This window comes from Rutidosis leptorrhynchoides, chromosome 10, assembly GCF_046630445.1.
Source record: "Rutidosis leptorrhynchoides isolate AG116_Rl617_1_P2 chromosome 10, CSIRO_AGI_Rlap_v1, whole genome shotgun sequence".
NCBI lineage: Eukaryota > Viridiplantae > Streptophyta > Magnoliopsida > Asterales > Asteraceae > Rutidosis > Rutidosis leptorrhynchoides.
In genome coordinates this window covers 354,432,967-354,450,378 of record NC_092342.1, presented here as the reverse complement: position 1 = coordinate 354,450,378, position 17,412 = coordinate 354,432,967, and the positions used below count along the sequence as shown (strand labels likewise).

At 33.0% G+C, this 17,412-nt stretch overlaps 2 protein-coding genes and 1 pseudogene across 3 annotated transcripts; 1 reads left to right on the top strand and 2 right to left on the bottom strand.

Moving 5' to 3' along the window:
* The first annotated feature begins 4,324 nt into the window (after positions 1–4,324).
* On the top strand, positions 4,325–4,690 carry LOC139871512 (uncharacterized). Its single transcript, XM_071859213.1, has one exon. It carries the CDS (start codon positions 4,325–4,327, stop codon positions 4,688–4,690), a length of 366 nt encoding a protein of 121 aa, XP_071715314.1.
* A 3,070-nt stretch (positions 4,691–7,760) lies between these two features.
* On the bottom strand, positions 7,761–10,930 carry LOC139873048 (ubiquitin C-terminal hydrolase 12-like). 2 transcript variants are annotated; one of them, XM_071860981.1, is made up of 9 exons: positions 10,774–10,930; positions 10,166–10,313; positions 9,612–9,678; positions 9,387–9,510; positions 9,158–9,223; positions 8,961–9,038; positions 8,648–8,859; positions 8,476–8,565; positions 7,761–8,323 (listed from the first exon to the last, which is right to left on the bottom strand). In XM_071860981.1, the coding sequence occupies exons 3-6, from the start codon at positions 9,626–9,628 to the stop codon at positions 9,003–9,005; spliced, it is 243 nt and encodes an 80-aa protein (XP_071717082.1). In that variant the 5' UTR covers positions 9,629–9,678; positions 10,166–10,313; positions 10,774–10,930; the 3' UTR covers positions 7,761–8,323; positions 8,476–8,565; positions 8,648–8,859; positions 8,961–9,002. The 2 variants fall into 2 exon arrangements, with proteins under 2 accessions (XP_071717082.1, XP_071717081.1); XM_071860980.1 differs by lacking the exons at positions 10,166–10,313; positions 10,774–10,930 and having other exon boundaries at positions 7,762–8,323; positions 9,612–10,127.
* A 4,039-nt stretch (positions 10,931–14,969) lies between these two features.
* On the bottom strand, positions 14,970–16,619 carry LOC139871511 (heat stress transcription factor A-2-like; annotated as a pseudogene).
* Positions 16,620–17,412: the final 793 nt, after the last annotated feature.

Below are 17,412 nucleotides of genomic sequence, written 5' to 3'. Positions count from 1 at the left end.
GCTAAATTATATAATTTCATGTCCTAATCAGGCCGACTAGATTTACGAGTTATGTTTTAATCTTGACTAGTATCAGCAAAACAATCACAAGTGAATTATCATTTAAGCACACGTGCTAATGACTGCTTATTGATCATTCTGTAACTCACGTATTATTCTCTTAAACCAACATTTACTAGATACTTAGATAATAGGCATATACCATGTTGATTGATATTTAAGGTCCGAGCAAAACAAGCATGCTTTAATCATGTTTCGAATATGTTAAGTTGTAAGGCATATATGATTTTTCATATCAAGCAACATGCGTTTTGTTAGGTATTTCTAATCTCTTAGTGCATAACCATTTGAGCATATAGTTTAGTGTGGTCCTATCTTGGTTTATCAAGCCCTTATCCAAGTAATTTTGCTTGAGATATATTGATTCTAAAAAATCAATAAAGGCATGTTTTGAGACTGTTACAAGTGATCAAACCATATCGTATGTTTTACAACATAGTTCCATATGATTTGGCTAAGGATAAGTATTCATTTAAGCATGTATACTTGTAACGATCATGCTAGACATATTAGCTAATCATGTTAGTTTCCAAGCCTATAGTAGTTAAGTTCACCTAGCAACTAATCAAGGCAATTTCTAACCAACTAATGACATTAGTGTCTAAGCATGTTAATCACTTAAGCATATTATAGCTAGTTATGGCGAAGTACAATGTATATCAGTTATGTATATTAATATCTAAGCCCATTGGAAATAATAGCTAGACACATAAATGTATAAGTGTACAATGATGTACAACTCATATTTAGGTTGGAGCTTCTCCTAACTGGTACTGGATGACCATTCTTAAGATATCTAACTGGTTATTAGCATTATGAAAGTCATTAAACACTTATGTGATGACTAGTTTTAGGACATGTGGCTTATTAATAGTAATAATCTTGTTCAAGTATGGAACTTGTTTGAACTTTGTTAATTATCTTTTGGAAACTTCTTTAATGTGAATTAGATAAAGTTTCAACCATTGATGTTGTCAAATTGTTTTGGGTAAATCGGTATGTAAAGCATTGTTTGACTCGCCAAGATTACGATCCATATGCTGCTTAGCTCTGATGTTGACCATACGTTCCTTAGTCAATTTAGACTTAGGAATGTGAGTGTAGAGTATTAACGGCTATGTGATATGGTCTAACCATGGTGTTTGACCGTATACATGCTCTTTATTAAAATGACTCATTTAGATTTAGATGTTAAGTGTTTTAGTCGTTTGCTAGATAAAGAGTAGGTTATGAAGTTGCGGTTTTACTTTCACATAAATATCATTATTTAGTTTATATGTCATAATCAAAACATAGATTAATGTTTGAATAGTTTTGGATCTTAAACCAACGAAAAATATAACGTTTCGATACAAGTATTATATGTTTTTCACGTGCAATGTTATATACATTTTCGAATTACCTTAAGCAATCAAAGTTCTTCATTTTGATTATATGCTCGTTAGTGTTGTTGATGATAGATAATAAATCATTTGAAGTTGTTGAATGAAGCTGGTTTTCAAGATTAGACAAGTTAGTAGAATCAAAACCAAGAATGCGCCAATCAAGTCATTATTATTGTTGGTTGGAAACCAGCGGCCTTCCGGGCTCTTGCGTAACTGTTGATAACTTAATGGCAGTTACAAATAATTTTGGTGTGGTTTTGTTTGTGGCGTAGGAGGATAAAGTTTCTGTTCGTTTTGGTTCATCATACGTCTTCATTGAAACCTCTCAAGGTATGAGGATAAGGGGGTTTGTTGAGTCCACGATGGTCGAATCTGTAACTGTCAATTGCAATGTTTGGGTAGGTAAATTTCATTGGTTGATCGGGTTTTGGAAGGTGGGGTTCCTTTGTAACTAGTCAATCAATCAAGTAGGCGGGTTTTTACTGATGGTGAAAATATCGCGGGTTAGTTAATGCTTTTGTGGATTCAGTCCGCCCCCTGCGGATCTTTCTGTGCTTCGGGGTTTTAGGTTGGGCAGAATTGACTATAAATGCTCGCATTGCTTTTACCGGGTTGGGAAATTTGATTGACACTAGCATTATGCCTTATGTGGTGTATTCTCATTAGTTGTTGGCTATTCAATAATCATGTGTAAAAGAGGCCACTGATTTTGTTGCTGAATTTTCGATGGGCTTCAACAAAGGGGCAGTTGTGATTGGGTCGGTATATAGCAGTTCAAAGCTGGCAGAGGTTGGAAGTCTCATCTTTTCGGGTGATTTGACCAAGTTAGATTGACATTGTGGTTTCAAAAAGGTTTCAAGTTCGTGCGATGCTAGTAAAGTGGAGTATTCTAAGTGCTGGGTTAAAGCGTCAGTTTGTTGTTGCATTGAATTTAGGAAAAAAAATTCTTGCGCAAAGGGATGCCACTACAAGTGTTTCGTGTCAAGCTGAAAAGGTTTGTGCTTTGGTTACACGTAAAGCTGGGTAAATGCGAGAATATGGTTGTCTCCGAGTATGATGGTGTCGTTCCCATCGGAGGCACTGGTTTCCTGTAAAAGGTCTAGATCACAACTTGGTACAGGTTTTAAACGTGACGTCTCAGGAAATTTTCTAATGTTGGTGGGTTAACTGATTAATCCGAAAGGTAAGGGAAAAATGACATTCAAGGTGAGTAAATGTCGTGGTTTTGTTTAGTTATGAAGTATATGAAGGACGATAAAGTGGATGCCATTAAATAGTTGTTTTCAGATTCTTGTTGTTTTCTTCTTGTGTTTCCTCGTCTCATGTGTGACTTGGGGTTTTCTTCTTGTGTTCCCCTGTCTCAGTCGCGCCTTTTTGACCTGTTCATGCTTTGTACTTTTGGTTTCGAATCAAGGAGTGTGTTTTGGTTCACCTGATTCTGTTGAGGTTTACTTGAGCTCTTACCATTTTGATAAATTGTACTACGTATATGTTTTATAAAAGTTTTTTTTTTCGAAAAAATCTTTTTAAAATATTTATTACAAAAATTCGATATAATGATATATATATATATATATATACACGGATATTAGACATAGGAATAGATAGATAGATATAAATATAGATTTATAGAAATATTTTATAGATATAGATTATATAAATTATTATTTAAGTATTTTTAATTCCAATTATTATGACATCACTAAGTTTAATACCATATTGACATATCGTCTAAAATGACATATCATCTAAAGAGATGTCACCAAATTACACAATGTGAATGCCTCGGTTCATATCTTTCATTGTTTCTTTGCGGATGATGCATTGTTTATTGGAGAATGGAATGATGTGAATATTCGGAACCTCATTTATATTTTGGGTTGCTTTTTCTTGGTTTCTGTCTTGCAACTTAATCTTCATAAGTCGAACCTTATTGGTCTTGGTATTCCAAGTTCGGAAGTGAGCAGGATGGCGGCGGAGTTAGGGTGTAAATTTGCGGGTTTTCCTTTTACTTATCTTGGCATTCCGGTAGGTTCTAATATGAATCTCATCTCTTCTTGGTATCCGATCTTTGAAAAGGTTCAAACTCGTCTTAGCAAGTGGAAAATTAAGCTTCTTTCTTTTGGTGGACGACTTACTTTAGTCAAGTCGGTTCTTAGAGCTCTTGGTACATACTTCTTTTCGTTGTTTAAAGCTCCTAAAGGGGTTCTTAAAGCTCTTTAATTCATCCGGGCTAACTTCCTTTGGAGTGGCTAGCAAGATGATCGGAAAATTCATTGGGTCAAGTGGGATGACATATGCAAATCTAAAGAGAAAGGTGGTCTTGGTGTGGTTCGGCTCGAGTCACTTAATAATGCTCTTTTGTACAAATGGAGGCGGCGGTATGTTTCTTACAAAGAATGGCCATGGGTCAAGACTCTTCAAGCAATTCACGGTGATCAACTGGACGATATCAAGCTCGTCATTAAGACTTCGGTTTCGGGTACATGGGCTAATATTAATCGTTGCCTAGTTAAGCTTCATATGATAAACCCGTATGTTTATTCTTCTTTCGCCATTAAGGTTGGAAATGGGTCTAGCATTCCCTTTTGGACAACTTGTTGGTTGAATGGTACCATTTTACGGGACTGTTTTCCACAGTTATATGCCCTCGAATCTGTTAAGCATTGCATTGTTTCGGAGAGGTTGTTTAATGGCAGTTTGTTTTGGGATTGGCGTCACCCCATTCGATCAGGGGCTGAATATCAGCAACTACGAACCTCCAAGCTTTAATCGGGCAGTTTCATATTTCTGAGGCTCCGGACACTTGGACCTGTTCGTTGTCTTCAAATGGAAACTTTTCTGTCTCCTCGTTTCGCAAATTTCTAGACACGGATAGCATGGGAGGTTGCCCTGCTCATTGGTGCAAGGTGGTTCCACCTAAAGTCAATTTCTTTCTTTGGGGCCTCCGACTTGATCGTCTCTCGGATATGTGTAATCTTCTTGATTGTGGCATCGATACATCGAGTCTTCTTTGTTCTTCATGCAGAATTCAGGTCGAGGACATCAATCATGTTTTTTCCGGTTGTGATATAGCTAAGCAAGTGTGGACCATTATCGTTGGATGGCTTGATTTAACTCTTCCAGAATGGCAATGTTTCGAAGATATGTGGCAATGGGTGATGTTATCGTCTCAGAATGCGGCCAATGTTATCGTTACAGAAGTGGTGTGGCAATGGGCTCATTTTCAATCCCGGCAGTTTTAAGAAATGTCATGTTATTGATATGATTCTATTGTCCTCTTTCGATTGGCTTTCATCTCGTTATAAGAAAGCCAATCTAAATTGAAATGTTTGGTTACAATTTCCGTTAATGTCTTTGTAATTTCTAGCGCCTCGCTAGTTTTTTTAATAAACTTTTATGTCATTCGAAAAAAGATATTGATAGATTATTTCACATTAAATTTTTTTTATATATACTTAAAGAATATTATACAAATTATTGATTTGATTTACTTGTTTTAAAAAACAAAGAGCCAAGATATTATGTGAAGGGGCCTTAAGTTAGTTGTCGAATACTATTAACGATCTCACATAATACGAATGAGAAATGAGGAATATAGGACGATATAAATATACTAGAGTAAATTAGATTGTTGGTCTATGTGGTTTATACATAATTACACCGATAGTCCTAATTTTTTGAAATATATATTTTTTAATAAAGAATTAGTTAGTAAAAGAAATTTGAAGATTTGTACACAAATAGTCAAATACACTAAACACTTTAACTAAGATACGAATAAAATATATTATGATTGAAAGTTGGATATATTTTAAAATAGAAACGAATAGACAAAAAAATTTTAGATGTACAATCTTTCATTGATAAATTTTCTATTACGAGTTAAGTGTCATATAAAATTGATAATATACGGAGCAACTCATTTACTCCCTCTATCCCAAATTAAGTGCTAGTTTGAATTTTTATTAGAATTAAGATATATTTACTAACTAGATTTATGAACCCGTGCGTTGCACGGGGACTCATCCGCAAACATTATATGTTTTAATATATGAAATAACGATATTATAAGAAAAGTGTCAAAAGTACTGTTGTGATTGAATTAGTAAAATATGTGTTTGTAAACAACACATATTAGTAAAACTATGATAAATTATAGTTCATACACAACATAAAGTTATTACAGAATAAACCAACATGTGCCAATGATTGGGCTTGACTTTTATTTATAGTCCTACCAAAACAAACGGCTATTGGGTATTGCATTCAGGTTTCCTTACAATTATTAAAATTAATAAATAACACTGACAATACTAATCTAACTGTTAACCTGTTGAGACGTTGAGGAGTGAAGCATTAAGATGTGGAAGAGGATGAGTAGAATATTGTTCATTTACAACCCATCTATCAACATGTTGAGATGTGCTTTTTTCACGAATGATTTCCCATTCAGAACTGTGGACTCTACAAAATAAATAAACCACCCACACCTTTATATCTCGGCCACTTTCTATTTCCTTAAAGTTTGAATTACATTGAGCGTACCATTTTACCAACTTTCAATAAGTTTGTGAGCTGGGAAAATAAGCTGACCCAAAACCTTCCTGACAAAACGCTATTAGCCAACATCAGATCAACATAGCAAGTTAAAGGGAATAACACATATAAAAACATATTAAAACCAGAGCTACAATATTTCGAACCAATGCCTGAATTGAATAAATCTTAAGTCATTGCCTCCTTGGGTAATGAATGAAACGTGATCAGAACCCCTGGTTCAACTTGAGCAACCCATGCTTTAATTTCATCTTCTTCCATAAACATTATCGATTCAATTCGTTTTATAAACATTATCGATTAAATTTGATTGCTATCTGAAGGGTGAGTACTTCCACCACTCGAAAGCCCTTTTAATCAAGCCTCCATTTCCTTTCGCAAACCCGGAGGTCTCTAGATGGATGCCACGTCGGATTCAAGTTTGAGATTTATACCATAAACATTATCGATTCAATTCGTTTTATAAACATTATCGATTCAATTTGATTGCTATCTGAAGGGTGAGTACTTCCACCACTCGAAAGCCCTTTTAATCAAGCCTCCATTTCCTTTCGCAAACCCGGAGGTCTCTAGATGGATGCCACGTCGGATTCAAGTTTGAGATTTATATAGGTTAGAGATGGTTTTGTTAGACAAAATTATTTGAAGGTTAGAAATGTATATATATCGTTAACCAAATGATCAAATCTTAATTCTAACCTTCAAATAATTTTGTCTAACAAAACCATCTCTAACCTATATAAATCTCAAACTTGAATCCGACGTGGCATCCATCTAGAGACCTCCGGGTTTGCGAAAGGAAATGGAGACTTGATTAAAAGGGCTTTATATATATATATATATATATATATATATATATATATATATATATATATATATATATATATATATATATATAGTGGTAGGATCAAGAGGGAAGTAACCAATCGGAGGGAAGCAAAAACTTTTTTTTTTCTTTTTTTGAAAAAACTTTGTTCACGAACATTATAGATGAGATGAAAATATGAACATTTAATAGAGACACTTTGTGATAAATGTTTTTATCTTGGCGGGAAAACGCTCGAAGAAGTAATATATAACAATTATCGTGTTTTTCGAGCGTATGTTGAGGTTTTAAATATTAGGGTTTAGATATTAGGGTTTAGATGTTATGGTTTATAGGGTTTAGATATTAGGGTTTAGAAATTTAGGGATTAGGGTTTAGATTTGGGATTTAGATTGAGTTTTTAACACGAACGGTTTAGAGTTTAGGGTTTAGGGTTTGGTGTTTTGGGTTTATGGAATAAACCCAAAACACCAAACCCTAAACCCTAAACTCTAAATCGGACTAAATTTTACTTCACAAAACATGAAGAAAAAAAACGTTCACATTCTTCAAGAACAATATTATCTTGAATGTTATTTTTGTCGATCGTTTTCCCGCCTAAATAATAACATTCATCACGAAGTGTCTTTTCGAAATGTTCATATTTTCGTGTGATCTTGATGCCGAAAAAAAAATTCCAAAAAAAACGAAAAAAAATAATAATTTTATTTCCCCCCACTTCCCCCGAATGGTTACTTTCCCATTGATCCTGCCCCTATATATATATATATATATATATATATATATATATATATATATATATATATATATATATATATATAAAAGAAAGATAAAAAGACAAAATCACCCCTCAAGTGCAGTGCACATGTTAACATTAACAGAATTTTTTAACAACGTTAAAGACAGGGAGCACTGGCGTGACATTTTGAAACCATAGTAGGCACCCACATAAAAAAAATAGTAATGGGCAGCATGAAGGTTGAGCTAAACCATAAGGGACCACCCACGTAATTCTTTCTTTTAGTTAATTATATGCTCTTTGATTGTGTAATTCTTTCTTTTAGTTAATTATATGCTCTTTGATTGTTCCTCATGTTTATCTTGGACAAACAATAGTACACAAAGTCTTTAAGAGATCAACCTAGCCCAGTTGCTACACCGACAAGAGATGTAATGATACAATAAATTGTAACTATAATCCCCTACAAAATAGAGGAGCTGTACAGTTATAACTTTTTACACAAAATTCATGACTCGCATCATGCTACAAAGAAAGAAACAGGCACACCCAGATTATACAGTTTGTACACTCATTCTATAAAACCTTTCCTCTTATGTACTCCTAAACTATACAGGGAACCACAGAAAATGTTTTTTTGACAAAACAAAAACCATTGGCTCCAATTATCAATTGCTTTGCGTTTCACATCATTCACAGTTATCTTCTCTCTTCTAGTCGTATATTTAGTGGCTTTTCATACGTATGATGGTTCTGTAGATTTCAAGCAACATGAAATTGCGCGTAGTTAGGACTCGTGGCCCAAATCCCAAAAGCCCACACAAATGAATTTTAATACTAAAAATCATTTTATTTGACAAAAACCAAATTAGTGGCAAATTAAAGGAGGGGACACGAAGATTTACCAGATTTGCTGTGGAGGGCCTTTTAGGGGTGGTAGTGTCTGAATGTTCTAACCCAAGGTAGTGCTCCCAGGCACGATAAACATCTCCTCTCTACAAACCACATGTCAATTAGTTGGTGACATCATCATCTGATCAATGACCATATATTAATGATACAAGTTCGAGTACGAACCTGAAAACGGCTAGATACAACATCTGAATCTTGTAGATACTCGGGATGTCCCAAAGATATAAAGGCAAACTTCCACTGGTAATATGCAGGTTCAAGTCAGATACAGGTTCAAGGCAAACCTCCAATTTCCTTTGAATGCGGAGTTTAACATCTGCTAGGGTTTCATTTTCATGGATTTTTAAAAAGAAAGGCTCCCCGAAGTTTTTTACTTGCTGCAAATGATAAAAAGAACCCTAGTTTCACACTTTCACAGTTCGACAGATACAGTGACATACACCAAAAAAGGACAGTTTGAATGTATTTCATTATGTACCAGCTGGTTCTGGTTCCTCTTTGGTAAAATGGTAAACATGAATCAAACGATCCTCGGATCCCACATACTTCTCTTCTTCTGAAACAAAAAAAAAAAATGATTGTAAACACATGTGCGCTACTGCGCTAGTCTTGTAATTTGGGCATTTTGAACATTTGAAGAAAAAAAAACATCTAAAAAAATAGAAGAAAACTCACCTCCTCAGCACGTAATGTCCAGTATTGATCATTTATGTTTTCAATTTTCTCATTCACATGAAAGATCTGCAAGTACAGGAGCAATTCAGAAATATAATAGTCAATAAATCAAGGTAATGAGCATTATGGTTACACAAATATAAAGTAAAACATCCTAACTAATTGTGCATTTTGCTGGAAATTGGAAATGAAAGTATGAAATCAACAGAATCAATATATGATGTGGTACCTTGTAAATCTTGTGAGAGAATAGTTCAAGCAATCTAAGTTCAGCATCTGGATGAGATAATTCAAAGTATACCTTATCCTTCATTACTTCAAGAACCTCTCCAACACTGCTTTCCTTAGACAACCTAATTTTGTGAATTTCAAGTTGCAAGAACATTCAAAACCCAATCAATATTCATAATAATAAAGCATATTAACATTTAACATAACAAAACAAAAAACATACCTTTTGTTTGGTAGCATGGTGAAAACCAACCTTCAGAGTCTTACTTGTGTATACCTGTACTTTTCACCTTGATAATCCCACATTTCAGTGCAGAAATTCAACAGGAAACAAACAAACATCGTATTTGATTAATGAAATATTTTTAGAACACACTCCGCAAGCAAGAAATCGTAGTACTTCATATTTGCAGAAATTCATCTTCAAAGTCAGTATTATACCATCACCACCATCATGAGATACAACAAACACAACCTATGTAACATATGATTATATGTTCAAAAAAAAATTCATAAAGTACCAAAATATATTGGTAAGTTAAATTTCTTGAAAGTACATTTTGGGCTCATTACAACCCTTTTATATCAATTGACCCGTTTCATTTTTATCAAAATATATTAAGCTGAATGTGACTTGTTCAAGATATACATAGCTGACTCCTCCAGATAATCAATCACGCATTTAGATCAATACTTATACACATAAATTAAACACAACAGATCATAAGCAAAAAAAAAAAAAAAAAAACAACTAAAAGGGAATTAGCTTTTTGATACCTTAAACTGTTTGTGAGCTTTTTTCTTCAAGATTTGCACAAACTTTTTTCTTCTCGTCCTTGTCGATCAGATTTGTCTTTTTCTTCAGTTTCCTCGTTGTAGCATATTGATTTTTGAGTCCCTGTTTCTCGTCATATGTATCCCCTTACTATAATATAAAGCCTTGCATTTTAGTACGTATAGATAAGTTAACGATATAGATGATGCTTACACATGACCGATTAAAAATCGCAAAATGATAACCTTTTCGTTATTAATTTTATCAGTTACTCAGTTGGAGCTTGTAAAAAGAGAGAGAAGTCAATTCATTTTATACAGTAATAGTTATTCATTTTAATTACCTTTTTCTAAGATGAAAAAACAAAAAACAAAAAAAAAAAAAAAAAAAATCATAAGATATAGTAGTATACTGATAGGTATCACATTTTGGGGAAATCCATTATCAAAACCTAACTAATTAATCAACTAACGTAAGTTGAACAAAATATAAACCCTAATTTAACAACTTACATTCTATTACGTTCCAATTAGCAAAAATTATAAACTGAATCTCAATAATAACTATATAATAACATTGGGTTTACGAACTTAAAAAAACCGATTCATACCTGACACGAAATTGATGGATGAAACTGGTGCGATTTCATCTAAAATCCACCCCATTGTTGTAACAAAATGTTGATTTTTTGTATCTAAATGATGATGAAGATTTGATCGACGTAGATGAATCAAAGACATGAATCTTTTGAATCGAGTTCGTCCATCGATACACAATGGATCAAATCGTTTAATCGATGATATCCATACATGATTCAGTTTATGGATTGAATGGTTGGGGAATTTTTTTAAGGAATTGACTTAAGAAAATTGAAACCCTAAAAAAATTAGATGGAGACCCCTTATTGATTTGGACGTGCAGCGTACCAAATCCCTCAACTCATTCGGCCATGTGGGATTTTCGGATTAATCATAATTACAATTAATCTTGATTAGGTAAATTAATTACACGTCGGATTTGTGTTAAGTAGGGTGATTAGCCATCTGACCAGTGGCGGAACTTGACCCCGACTCGAGAGGGGGCGAAACTAATTGAAGGGAGTAAGAAACTAATCGAATGGGGGTAAACACTAAAAAAAACCTTATTTTTTCGTAATTTTTTTTTTTTTAGTGTACATTTTTTTTCCCCCAAAATCGAGGGGGGCGGATACCCCTTTTGTCCCTTAAATGTTCCGCCCGTGCATCTGACATGTCAGATTTATTTTCATGATTTATAAAGAGTTATATAGATTATAGATAAATTATAGATTATAGATAAATTATAGATAGATAGATTATATATAGATAGATTATAGATATAGATAGATAGATAGATTATCTATTATGTCTTTCATTTAATAAACTACTCTGTATCTGTATTTTAATTATAGAAGGATGCTATAAAGAGTAATTAATAAACTAGCTTCTATACTAAATGCATTACATTCAATAATAAAAATGGCATATTGTAGATTTAGTGGTTTTTCATTGTTATTATATTATACCTTACATCTAATTGAGATAGTCTAAATGAATAGTACTATTTGGCCTATCTCAATCCCACACCAAGGCCTCCAAAATTTATCCAACGTACGAATTGGCCCCCTCCCCAATACTACTATTTTGAACTATCTCAATCTCACACTAAGGACCCCAAACTTTATCTAAAGTACGAATCGGCCCCTCCCCAATTTTTCTAAAAAAAAACTCAAATACAAAACACCCCTGAACCCTACCCCTTACCCCGACCCGACCCGACTCGACTCCCCGTTATTATAACTATAATAATATTATATAATATATTTCGTCATTTCACATTTTTTTTATTTTTTTTTGTTTTCACCTTTTTTTCCTTTTTCCAAAAAACCCCCCAAACTTTGTTCAAAAATTAAAACCGCCCCCAAACAGGGGAGTAAAGTGTCAAATAACTATTTTCATAAAAAAATCTTAACTAAACTTCACCCAAATATTCAACGGGTCATATCTTCTCGCTCGCAACGAGTTAAATTCTTCCGACACCATCGTTAAACTCGAAATAATTTTAGGAACACAATGTCACTAACTATACGCAAAATGGAATCTTTTTAAAAAACGCTAAATATTTGAGGTATTTTTCATACACGTTGATTTTGCGTTAAATTTTTAAAAGTCGACAATTCCATAGCGAAACGCGGAGATGCACATAGCACATATATTTAATTTAAAATAACATTTAAATCTTTCACGAATTATACCTTTTAGTTCGACTCGCGTTACGCTTCAACGACATCATCGTTAGCCACGTAATAATTTTACAAACTAAACGCACTAAAATACATTGAAAACCGAACCCCGGCGCGAAGCGAGGGTTCGTAAACTAGTTTATACTAACGGACAATCTTTTTTAGACAAATAAAAATAATAAGGTGGATAGTTTTTTGAGACGGGGAAAGTACTTATTAATGAAATAGGAATGTTATTAGAACAATAAGGGTGGCTCCGCTATTGAGGTTACCCTTCGGGGTTGTTAAACTTTTAATTATAACTAGTGGACGACCTGGCTTTGCGCCGGTTCTTTACCGTTTATTAACATTAATTACATAGCTAATTATTGAGAAAGTAATTATTTATCATTTTTTTCGTTTTGTCGAGGAAGGATCAAAAATAGTTATGTGATTGATTTGTAATAAGCGTGAAAGTAATTATTCATCATTTTTTATTTTACTTTTCGTCTTGTCGTACATCAACAATTGGTACAAACTATATATATATATATATATATATATATATATATATATATATATATATATATATATATATATATATATATATATATATATATATATATATAATAACATTAAAACAGTTATTAAAAATGAGTTACGTAGTTAATTTATAATAGGAAAAAAAGTTAACCAATAATAAAGTAGAAAATTATGTGATTGATTTAATAATAATAATAATAATAATAATAATAATAATAATAATAATAATAATAATAATAATAATAATAATAATAACAATAACAGTAACAGTAAAAGTAATAGTTAGTAGATAGTAGATAGTAAAAATTGTGTAGACGATTTATAATGAATGAGAAGTTTTATGAGTAAATTATGAAATGTGGAAAATTTGGGGTAAGTTTGTAAAAACTATGAAATTAACTTTTCTAAAGAATGTGGTTGAGTTATAAGAAATAAAAAGTTTGGAGTAAATTTATAAAACTTCTAAAGTTTCCTATTCACTTCCACTATCTCTTTTAGATATATAGATAGAATTCAATGATTAACGATGTTATCTTTGTTCAAGTTTATCATCAATCAATATCCAGTATCATCAATCAATCAATAATTATAATAAAGCATAAAATGTACATGTATATCGTAAAAGAAAACATAATAGTAAAAGATAAATGTAAATAGTAAACTGAAAATGTAACCATAAGCATAAAACGCAAAACTTAAAATATATGTAAGTGTAAACGCAAATTATATATGTGAAATGTTAACGTAGATGCAAATCGTAAACCTAAACGTAAATTTATTTTAATAAGAGTGTATTTATTATTTACAAACTCAAACGCGAAACTAAAAATTAAAACATGAAACTGAAAACTAAAACGCGAAACTGAAATTTGAAACACAAAATTGAAATTTAAAACGTGACTGAAAATTGGAGCGTGAAACATGAAACAAGAAAAAAAAAATGAAATCGAAATTTTTTTAAAAGTTACCGCCTCGCTACCAAGAAACTAGGGAGAGGAGCAACCAAAATGAAACAAGAAAATGAAAATTGATACTAAATTGCGAACACGACACTGAAAACTAAAATGCGAAAATGAAAAATGAAATGGGTCTCGACCCAACCCGACTCAATAATTCATGATGAGAAGTACGTTTCGACCCAACCAGACCCAGCTCAACCCAGGTCTTGACCCAATCTATTTAACGTAGTTAAAAATTGACCGCTTAACCCGGGTCTTAACCCAACCCATTTGACCTAGTTAAAAGTTGATCGTTTTGACCCATGATTTTTTTCCAACCCAAATCTTGTTTGATCTTGACCTTACCCAACCCTACTCAACCCAATTTCTAACTATTGTAACAGATTCAACCCAACCCAACCTAACCCAATTTCTAGGTATTGTAATAGAACACAATAACCACATCCAGTTTCCAAGGTATTGTAATAGAACACAACCACAAACGGATGGTAATAATTTTATGCAAGAGTTTATTCGAATTGAAGTTGAAAAACTAGATAAATCAAAATGAGATGAGATTAAGTTAGCTTTCATCATCTGCCTTCAATAATAAGAAATCAAATTCACGTCAAAATAGTGAAGGCATCTAATTTGATGAGAAATGCTTTGTGCTTTGGTTTCAGATACGGGGACAAGATCTAGATGTATCTCTAATTTATGAAGTTTAGCATCATGAAAGTGACCCAACTGAATTATGCTAGCTTTAACAAGACTTGATTAACATAATAATTCAATCAAACTACATCAACATTAAGGATCATATTATGCCACGTCTTTCACATCATCTCCAACTCTCTTGAAGTTTTTTTTTTTTTTTTTTTTTTTTTTTTGTTTTTTTGTTTTTTCACCTTCTAAAGTTTAACTAAAACAAACCCAAATATGTAACTGTACAGTCCTATGAGTGTGTAATTAGTTATCTAGCTACTACTAATCCACGCGAACTCCAAAAGTGATATCTGCTGACAGTATGATGATGAACACATGAATGGATTTAATTAGAGACTACGTACGTATGTACGTACTTAATTAAACATTTGAAATCAATTCATCCCATTCTTGAAGATAAGTTTTTTCAGAATGATCCTTATTTCCAGCTAAGTTGTTATCATCCAATATCAATTCATCCTGCTGCATTAGCTCCTCCCACAATAACAAGTTCTCAGCTGAATTGTAATCTGAACTATTGATCAATCCATGATATTCCTCCCTACTCTTATTATGATCTTCAAGTGGGCTTATTGATTCATCAGAACAAAACACGGTATACACCTCAGCATCATCGACCATATTCCGCATTTCTCGAACACGATTGAGTTCATATTCATGATCAACAGTAGTACTACCCGTGTTGATCATTTGCTCAAGTTTTCGCCTTTTGCTCATTTCAACACCACTACCCATATCTTGTTTAGGCACTAAATGATGCTGCAAAAGCTGAACGAAAACAGGATTTCTAAATGCTTTTGACATGAAAACCAACAACTGTTGTTGCTTAAATTCCATTCTCAACGTACGTTCATGAACCATCTCCAAATGCTTTTCAGTATTCTTTTGTTATTGCTTCAATTTCATGATCTCCTGTCTGTGTGTAGTTATGTCTTCCCTTAAAATATTGATCTCAGATTCCATTGTTGGATTCATCTTGTGTTCACACGATAGTTGTTCGAATTCCGCTTGTTTTTGCATAATCATTTGTGACTGGTGCTTTGTTCTCCTCTTGATATCTCTTAGTAAATGCTTCTTATCCTTTTGAAATAAATCATTTGCGAACTCCCATCGTTCATGATCGATTTTCTTGAACCTCTACAGGAGTAATTAAGTGATTATTAAGTAATTAAGCATCAAGTCAGAAAGACAAGTAACTTCAAATCGACCAAAAATTATCCAATCAAGATCAACTAGTCAACCATCATATATGCAACGTACTCTATATATGAAATTAATCAAGAATTCAACTTAAGCCCTTCGTGAAAATACATTAGCTGCTGAAGTTGACCAAAGGTCAAACTTATAAGTATATACTCCTATAAAACACATGGGAAAAAAAATTCAATTTCAATATAAATATATATATATTTAAATGAAACCACAACAAGTTGATATAACAAGTCCTATATATATGCTAATTGATCATGCACTTTAAGACATGCAAAATCGACAAAGTTAATAAACGATCAAAGAAAGCGATAAAAGATTACTTACATAAGTATTGAGTTGACGCACAAAACTTGAGAAATTATTATGCTTGAATCTTTGTGGCAAAAGATGAGTAGAAAACTTATGAGGATCCCAAAGAATGAAACTTTTTTTAGAATCACTCCATGATATGATTGAATCTGTTGTTGGGTCATCCACCATTTCAAATGTTTTCTTTAGAAACGGCGGAGGACCGCCATCTCTCAGTCCTTCTATCGGTTTCGGTACCCATACGGCCGCCGGAGATTTCAACAAATTACTACCACTACCAAGAAAATTATCCTCTTGATCATCATCATCATCATAAACAAACACGGGTTCTTCTTTGATTCTCATTATCTGTTCTGATATATCTTCTTCCCCGTCATCTTTATTCAAGAATTCATGTTCTTTTTTGATTTGCAAGAAATCTTGACTTCCAGCACCGTCGCAGGAGGTGATGGAATGTACAACCGGAATGGTTTCTGTTACACCTTCCATGCGTAAGAAAAGAGTGGGTGTGTTTTGTTGGAGGTGAAAGGTTGAAACTTTTTGTAAAAAGGGTGAGTGTGAGTGTTAAAAAAGAAGGATGAATGGGGTTGCCGGTGGTTAGCGGTGGTGGAAGATGAGTGAGAGAGAGAGAAAAAAAATATGAGGAGAGAGACAGAGTAGAGGTGTCTTAAAGGTCATGGAGGTGTTGCCATTTGTATAGTCCAAATACAAGACATGTTTGTACGTCTTATATATACTCGGACCTACTTTAATTTATCTAATTCAGTTTTTGTGTAATATACTAATACTAATTTTATAAACCCGTTCATTAGACGGAAACTCTATATATATTTTCTCGCAACTGTTGAATATACAACAATAGTATAAGTATATATATTAGAGTGAAGTTCATTACAGATAAAGACACCGACCGGAGTTTTATGAGCCCGTTAGTTAAACGAGAAGTGTGAACTATTAACATGACTTTTACGACCAACATTTAAATATTGTAAGCTTCGACTTGACCGGATTCTTGGAGCTCATTTGTCATCACTACTTTTGAAGTATAAGCATAAAATGGTGGTTCTATGGTTGTAAAAAATTAAATTAAAGGAAAATATCATAACACATCTATAGTTTCTTTTGATATGTTAAAAAGGAAGTTTATTTCCACAGAAAAGAAAATAGGTATTTTTGTTTGGCGAATTTTACGTTGTAGAATCCCTGTTAGAGCGGAGATAAATGTGGGATTGATTTAAACACAGTTATTATGTCTCATGTGTAACGACATCATCGAGTCTGT